Raw genomic sequence first — 8,536 nt, 5'->3', positions numbered from 1 at the left:
GGGTCAGATAGCTGAAAGCCAGCTTCAATCGGTCGAATAAAATTAGGAGAGTCATGGGGTTGGTGCTTAATCATTCAGCAGACCTTTCTCTGAGGGAGTAAAATTTAATTATCTGGGGCCAGTGAAAAGGGAAGAACACACACACACACACACGCACATGCACATGCACAAATTCCGTGGATGAAACTCCAACAAGTTTCAACAACTTTGTTTTTTTCTCTTAGCCTTTTTATGTCACCTAAGAAAAAATTCCTATGTAATAAAAAAAAAGATTACCCCAAGCCACAAGTTATATATTATCCATAAACAATCACTACAAAAAAAATTAATCTTCAAAAACAGATTAAAATAATTACATAAAGGGAAATGACTACAGGATGATTGATTATGTATTCTTATTTTGAAATTCATACCTAATACATTCTATACATTTTCCTTCTTTCCATAGCATGACATCATAACTCCAAAGCAATAACCGTATTGTCATTGATTAACAAAGTTTAAGCAAGACATTTATACTAGCAAGTTTTTTGCTATGCTTAGCTGATGACAATTTGAATTTACCAAGAAATAGATCATCGGTCTTACATCTTATTTTGCATTCTTGTTCAGCTTAAATGGCTAATTATTCTATTCTCTATTCTTATACTCATAACAGAAGTAGTTACTATTTATTCATAACCATTTCTTTATGTGGTGCACACTGAAACCTGTGACTATATTTCTAGATCACAAGATTTAGGGACTCAGACTCAATCTAGAATGAGTGTTTTCTTTTTTTTTTCTCTTTTTTTAATGGTGTTTACATTTTTATTAGCCTGTAATTATGTCATTCCTGTGATTGTTTTCCTTTTCTTTTTTAAATTAGACATTTTTTTTATTTACATTTCAAATGTTATTCCCTTTAACAGTTTCCCCTCTTTGAACCCCCTAACCCATCACTCCTTACCCTGCTTCTATGAAGGTGCTCTCCCACCCACCCATCCACTCCTGTCTCACCACCCTAGCATTCCTCTACACTGTGACATCAAGCCTTCACAGGACCAAGGGCCTCCCCTCCCACTGATGCCAGATAAGACCCCTTCAGCTCCTTCAGTCCTTCCACTAACTCCTCCATTGGGGTCCCTGTGCTCAGTCCAATGGTTGGCTGCGAGCATCCACATCTGTATTGGTCAGGATCTGGCAGAGCCTCTCAGGAGACAGTTGTATCAGGCTCCTGTCAGCAAGCACTTCTTGACATATGCAATAGTATCTGAGTTTGATGTCTATATGTGGGATGGATCTCTAGGTGGGGCAGTCTCTGGATGGCCTTTCCTTCAGTCTCTGCTCCTCTTTGTCCCTGTATTTCCTTTAGACAGGAGCAATTCTGGGTTAAAATATTGGACATGGGTGGGTTGTCCCATCTGTCAACCGGGGAACCATGTGTAAACAAACTCTGGATATGGTCTCAACAGATTCATTCTCCCCTTTGTGGGGAATTTCAGCTAATATCATCCCTGTGGGGTCCTGGGAGGCTCTTGCTTTCCTGGTATCTGTAACTGTATGGGTGCTACCCACAATTTCACATACCCCATTGCTACACACCTCTGTGCAATTTCATGATCATCTGAACATTTCCTCCATTTTCTCCATCTCCTCCCATACCTGATTCTTCCCCTCTCTTTCCCCTCTCCTTCCTCCCTCCCTCCAAAGTCCCTCCTACCATCTTCCCTTGAAATACAAACACTCCTCCATTGTTGGTGGGATTGCAAGCTGGTACAACCACTCTGGAAATCAGTCTGGCCATTCCTCAGAAAATTGGACATAGCATTACCTGAAGACCCAGCTATACAAAAAATGTGTAAGACACAGAAAAGAAGTCACAAAAATTAAATGCACAACACCATTAGATTTTATTAGAAATCAATAAGATGATCTGAAAATCTCTATAGTAATACAAAGACCTTAAATACCCAAATAACTAAGAAAGCAAAATTAGAAGACATGTTGTCTGATGTTAACTCTACAGTCATCAAGGAAAAAAATAGTATGTAGTCAGAGGAAGAAAAATATAGAGCTTTGCTATCAACTTACATGGATGTAGACACTTGGCCTTTATAATTATGAAAAGAAAGAAGGAGTTTCAAACAAATTATCAGAGAATAATTGGATACTCATAGGCAAAAGGACAAAGAAACAAAATATCTTTGATTCACTCTAAATGGTATAAACATTAAGTAAAATGCATGGCAAAACAAATATTAAAACTCTAAAGTTTAAAATTACAGAAATAAAGGAGTATTTATATTCTCCAAGAATTTTGACTTTAGCAAATAATTTTGATATCTTAGACAGAAAAAGTCATTGTCTCAGTCCATTTAGGATGCCGAAGTGAAAAGAAAGACTCTCCAGCTTCTTAACAAGAAAATTTTTAAGTTACTTCTTTCATTTTTTTCAGATTATAATTATACTACTTTTCTTATAACTATGATTTCATCTTTCTTTTCTCCATCCAAACTTTCCCGTATATCCCCCTTGCTTCTTTTCAAATTCATGACCTCTTTTTGCTGTTGTTGCATACATACATGGGTATTTAATCTCAGATTCAAAATCCTCCTGCTTTTGCCTCTCAAGTGCTGGGGTTTAAGGCAAGTGTCACCTCACCTACGTATTCCTTATGCTGCTCTACTCAGGCCATGGCAGTGAAAAACTACCTGATACACACCTGAAATGCTATGAATAAAACTGCAGTACGATTCTGGGGCTACTGTTTGATGGGTGACCTAATGGAAAACGCATAACTGAACTGGTCATCAAGGTCAAGTGTCAGTTCTGCCATAGTCACTGATGGAGAACCAGCACCTAGCTACAGTGTTAGCTATCAGTCTAGATGCATCTGTGGAAAAAAAGGTCACTATGAACAGCAGAGGAAGAAGAGTATGCAATTTGTCGGTCCTGGAGAGATAGAGGGATAGAAAGAAGGAAATCTGGATCTACAAAAGGGGAGGAGCACTGAGGGAGGTGGGGAGCACAGAGCATTTCTCTATACCCAGCTGAACTGTCCAAGTATCCACTCCTGATGCAGAGTAAAACCTGGTGTCAGGGCTTGGGCTGTGCTGGAACAGACGATGCAGTGTTGTGAGGGCACAGGAGGATGATGAAGGGCTGAGGGCTGTCCTTGGAACAAGCCAAGATGGGCTAAGCTTCTAAGACTTGTTGCACAATGATTTGTCCTTGCAACATCTGATTTTATTTGTACTATTTCCCAAGATCAAGGCTCGACTAGTGCATATGTCAGAACATTTCTGGACCCCATACAGGAACTTGCCACCTAGAGAAAGAGTAGAACAAAGGTCAAAATGTGAGTGTTTGTCAAATCAGTGACTCAGTAAATGAGGAGTCAGGTTTCCGGGCTTCAGCATCCTCACTGAGATGACTAAGATCGCTTCTCTGTCCATCATCCCTCAGGCCCTAATCTGCTGACAGCCGGGACTCCAGTCCCAAAATTGCTGAGTGGAGTCATAGGGTCCAAGTCTTGTCTACCTGACTATATTCACTTAGAGGTCCTATGAAAACCACCCAGGGAACCACTAGAATGCATACTTTCTCTTTCTAGGTTTGTTCCTCTGAGTTACAGCCAGTGGAAGCTAGCAGAGATACAGAGGGAACTTCTTTACTTTAACAGACTAGCACATCCTCCCACAGTATCCACTTCTACCCTCCAGTAAAAGGAGGGGGGGATGTAGCCATCATCCTGAGACTTCCTGTTTTACATACCTGAAAACTTTACCTGCCAGACACATAATTTATTTTTTTGGGTCTTGCAGGGGGGTTCTTGGTGCAAACACGGCCCATTAGTGTTGGAGAAAGTGCACTGGAAGCATTTCAAAGCTGAAAGGGAAAAAGCAAAAGTAAGATACTCTTTTAGGGTATTAGATCTGTAGTGCTGATGAATTTAAAAAAAAAAATTCGTGGCAACGGAAGGTGTTTGCTGTGTGATGACTGAGTGATCCAAGGAGGACCATAAACTTGGTCTCACAAAAGCACAATTTGAGGAGAGCCAGAAGGATCCTTCACCTCGAATCCTGAGAATAAAAGAGGCAATGAGAAGGAAGGGCAAAGTTTGGATGCAGATGCTTGAGCCCACGATCCATGATGGGACAGTTCTTTCCAGCACCTCATTGTCTTTATCCCGTCAACTGTGGTGGGCTGGTGAGATTGGTAGTATTTGAACATGAAGGCTAACACAGAAAGAGCAAGCTATATATAGCTTGAAAGTGAAAATTTTTGAGGAATTAAAGAATATTTATATACTTAACAATTAAGTTTAGCAAGTAATTCCGATATTATACATAAAGTCATTGCCTTACTCTTTCCTCAGGAGAAGAGTCCTTTAAAATTAAAAAGAAGTCCCCTTTAAAATTAAAAACACATGTATTAGACATGCATCAATAACCCTCCAAGAGTACTGCAAACTTATTCTCCAGGAAAAACTCTAGATAATCCTTAATTTTGGATAGAGAATGGAGTGTGTGCCAATAAACCACAGTTAATGGATGCAGCCTGACAAGTACCATAGCCGAGCCTACCTTGAATGTGCCTGAACTACATCTACCTGTAATTAGGAAATCATGGAACACAGAGGCCATTTGATTTTCAGTAACCATGAGATAGATAGTGCCACTGACTGGGAGTAGGTCCCACCATAGCTGCTCAGCATCCCAAAAGAGTCTCATGGAATTTATTGTCCAAGGCTGTTTCCAGGGAGACTTAACTGAGAAGATCCACTCAGAATGTTGGTGGTACCATCCAATGGGCTAGAATCTTGCTCTAAATAAAAAGGGGATAAAGGATGCCAGCAAGAGCACCTGCCATCATCTCTCTCTACCTCCTGACAGTGTATATAGCATAAGCAGCTTCTTCACACTCCTGTCTCCATGCCATCTCACCATGGTGGACTGTTTCCCTAAAACTATAATCCTTCCCCCTCCATCAAAAACCCTTGCTTTTCTAAATCGTGTTTGCCAAGTATGTGATTATGACAATGAGAAAAGTGACACAAGGTCCTACTGAATGTGAATTATATTTGTACAGCAGGAAGTAAAAAATCAAATTGTATTTCTGTTAAATTTCAAAACATCTCATGCACAGAAATCTTCAGAGAAGTGTTTGCACATTGTACAACATTTAAAACCACCTGCCCTCACTAGTGAACTGTCCACTGCATACAAGATATTCATTTGAGAAGAAGGAATCTCAACTGACAAAAATATTCCACCAGATTGGCCTTTTTTTTTTAACTCATCTAAGTAATTACCATTATAAGAGAGAGAAAAAATATCTTTTATGTGGAATTCGTCTGTGAATTTTGTTCTGCCTATAAGGAAGCATGATGGCAGACTCTGAGGCTGCTCCTGTCTCAAAAAGAAAGCATGCTATGATACTGGCAAGTCCCAGGAGTCATCTATGATGGCTTCTCTGGGAACACAATAGATTTGAAGGTCTACATGTCACTTTCTTTTTTCTTTTTCTTTTTTATTGGCTATTTTCTTAATTTACATTTCAAATGTTATTCCCTTTCCTGGTTTCCCCTCTGGAAACCCTCTATTCCATACTCCCTCTCTCTGCTTCTATGAGGATGCTTACCCTCCCACCCACCCATTCTTGCCTCCCTGCTCTGGCATTCCCCTACACTGGGGCATCAAGCCTTCCCAGGACCAAGGACCTCTCCTCCCATTAACGTCCAACAAGGCCATCCTCTGCTACATATGTAGCTGGAGCCATGGGTCTCTCCATGTGTACTCTTTGGTTGGTGGTTTAGTCCCTGGGATCTCTGGGGAGTCTGGTTGGTTGATATTGTTGTTTTTTCTATGGGGTTGCAAACCCCTTCTGCTCATTCAGTCCTTTCTCTAACTCCTCCATTGGGCTGTAGGGAATTTTCTTGATTATGGCTAATGTGAAAGAGCTCAGCCAATCATGGTCAGTCCTAGACAAGGGCCAATGGTTCCAATGATATAAGAAAGCAAATGAGGGAAGCCATGAGGATCAAACACCAGGTCCAGGAAGCAGTGTTCCCCCATAGCTTCTGTTTCAGTTCCTGACCTAATTCCCTTAGAGATGGACTGTTACCTGGAAGTGTATAATGCTGTGCTCATTGTATTTTATCACAGTGATAGAGACCCTACCTATGACTCCACCCAAATATCCATCAACCAGCAAAAGCCTAAATTGTCTTCTAAATCTAAGTACTACCCAGCTGTAAAAAATAAAAAATAATAAAAAAAGGAGAGAGAATCTATGTAGATACAGCAACACATATAAATCCAAATAGAACTGTCCTAAGTGAAGTCATGTAGATGCAAAGCATCATCAGTTGTGATGGAAATTCAGCTCAATGGCAAACAGCTAGTCTGTCATTAACGGTCCATGCAAATGGTTCCAGTACTGTATATACAAAGCCCTTTCATCTAGCTTTGGAGCTTAGCTCTGTCCTAGACCACTTGTCTCACAACCATAAGACTTTGTGTTTGATTTCTAGCATCAGAAGAAAGAAAAAACATGAAAGAAAGAAAAGAGAAAATGAAAGAGAAATAAGGCCTTTCTTGTATAATTACAAGAACATAGTAAAATGGAAAAAGTAGTGTTTCGTGGGGGCTAACATGAGGGCATAATCACATGATAACAAAGATTTCTGGAGATAATTATCTTAAGAGTGGCGAGTGCTACATTACAGAACACGGAACACCTAAAAGGGTAAGTTTTACAGCATGTAAGTAGTGCTGCACTTACCTAGTTTTATTTTTATTACATTTAGCATGTGTTATACGCACACACATTTGCCTGCCCGTGCATTGTATGCATCATCACAGGTATATGGGAGTCAGGAAAAAAAAATGTGGAAGGAAATAACTAGAAAGGGTGAGTTTATTCAGTGGTAAGCCTCTGAAACAGCAATTACCTCTGACAAAAATAAGTCACTTTTATGATAAATGACTTAAAAGGCTGAAACTACTTTCTGTTGCTGCTCCAAAGTGAAGGAACCAAGCCACAATGAGAGCCATGCAGGGTGCCTGAGCTGACAACATAGGGCTGAAAGACACTTCACATGCTTTCACTAGCTTCATCCTGTCAAGAATCTTCTTTGTTCTTTGTATTTTCTTTGACTGCCGTGTCAACTGGGATCCATCCCATCCACAGACACCAAACACCGACACTATTGCTGATGCCAAGAAGTGCTTGCAGACAGGAGAGTGGCATGGCTGTCCTCTGAGAGATTCTGCCAGGATCTGAATAAGACAGATACTCACAACCACCTATTGGACTAAGCCTGGAGACCCCAAGGGAAGAGTTAGGAGAAAGACTGAAGGAGCTGAAGGGGATTATAATCCCATAGGAAGAACAACCATATCAACTAACCAGACCCCACAGAGCTCCCAGGGACTAAACCACCAACCAAAAACTATACATGTGTGGATCCATGGCTCCCAATACATATGTAGGAGAGGACTGCCTTGTCTGGCATCAGTGGGAGGGGAGGCACTTGGTCCTGTGAAGGCTTGCTGCCCCATCAAAGGGGGATGCTGGACTGGTGAACTGGGAGTGGGTGGGTGAATGAGAGAGCACCCTCTTAGAGGCAAAGGAGAGGGAGAATGGGGTGGGTGGTTGCAGAAGGGAGACTGGAAAGGGGGCAACATTTGACATGTAAATAAATAAAATAATTTTTTAAAAAACAGAAGAAAGCAAGGATGGTTCTCATAGCCTGTGTTGTTGTATCATCAAACTGTAAAAAAACAAAGACAGCCAGAGAAAGAGAGAGGGAGGGAGGGAGGGAGGGAGGGAGAGAGAGAGAGAGAGAGAGAGAGAAGAATCTTCTAAGACCATGCAAAAATAACCCAGAATAACTGAGGATGCTGGGGACTAGTCTCAAGAGAGAAGTTGAATGAATGGAGTATGGTAGAGAATAAAGAAAAGTAAAGAAGGCAAGGAATTGGGAAGGACACCAGAAAGGTGAAGAGGAAGGAAAATTGTATGAGACACCACAGAGGCAAGCGGGGAAGATGTGAGGACATGAGGATGAGGGATTTAGGGATCACCTCTGAATACCGTAAGGTCCTGATTGCTATTCTTCACCACTTCAAGTGCAGCAATCTGTGACAATTCGAAAACCTGTCTGTCAGCACCAGCCCCACCAACTGACAGAACCTCTCACTTTTAAAGAACCCCACCAGCAAGCAGGGGAAGCAGGAGTAAAAGGAGGTGCCATCTTGTTGTAGCGAAGTCCTGGAGCTATAGAAATGATATGTCTTCCCGGTGAACAGTCACTCCTCATGACTTAGACATGAAAGAAAAGCTCTTTACTGAAATGCCTGGCTGGCTGTGGCTAAGGCCAAATGAGAGTCAACCTTGAATACATCTCATTGTGGAAGCTGTAGTGTGTAACAGTATGGCCCACACCATACCACTCTGCCCACACATCTTCATTTGCAAATGTTCATTGCAATGTTTTGGATTCTCTCTCTCTCTCTCTCTCTCTCTCTCTCTCTCTCTCTCTCTCTCT

At 41.2% G+C, this 8,536-nt stretch overlaps 1 protein-coding gene across 1 annotated transcript in view; it reads right to left on the bottom strand.

The window, feature by feature from the left end:
• Positions 1-3,185: 3,185 nt before the first annotated feature.
• LOC114635643 (secreted seminal-vesicle Ly-6 protein 1-like) overlaps positions 3,186-8,536 on the bottom strand; it is a 7,242-nt gene continuing 1,891 nt past the window's right edge. Inside the window, exons 2-3 of the mRNA XM_028784142.1 lie at positions 3,757-3,870; positions 3,186-3,310 (exon numbers count right to left, since the gene is read on the bottom strand). Of these exons, the coding sequence (XP_028639975.1) occupies positions 3,186-3,310; positions 3,757-3,870 (239 nt within the window). The remainder of the gene's footprint in view (positions 3,311-3,756; positions 3,871-8,536) is intronic.

Source organism: Grammomys surdaster, unplaced genomic scaffold, assembly GCF_004785775.1.
Source record: "Grammomys surdaster isolate TR1022 unplaced genomic scaffold, NIH_TR_1.0 114750, whole genome shotgun sequence".
Classification (NCBI taxonomy): domain Eukaryota; kingdom Metazoa; phylum Chordata; class Mammalia; order Rodentia; family Muridae; genus Grammomys; species Grammomys surdaster.
Note: the sequence above shows the minus strand (reverse complement) of the source record. Positions and strands in the feature narration are given on the sequence as shown.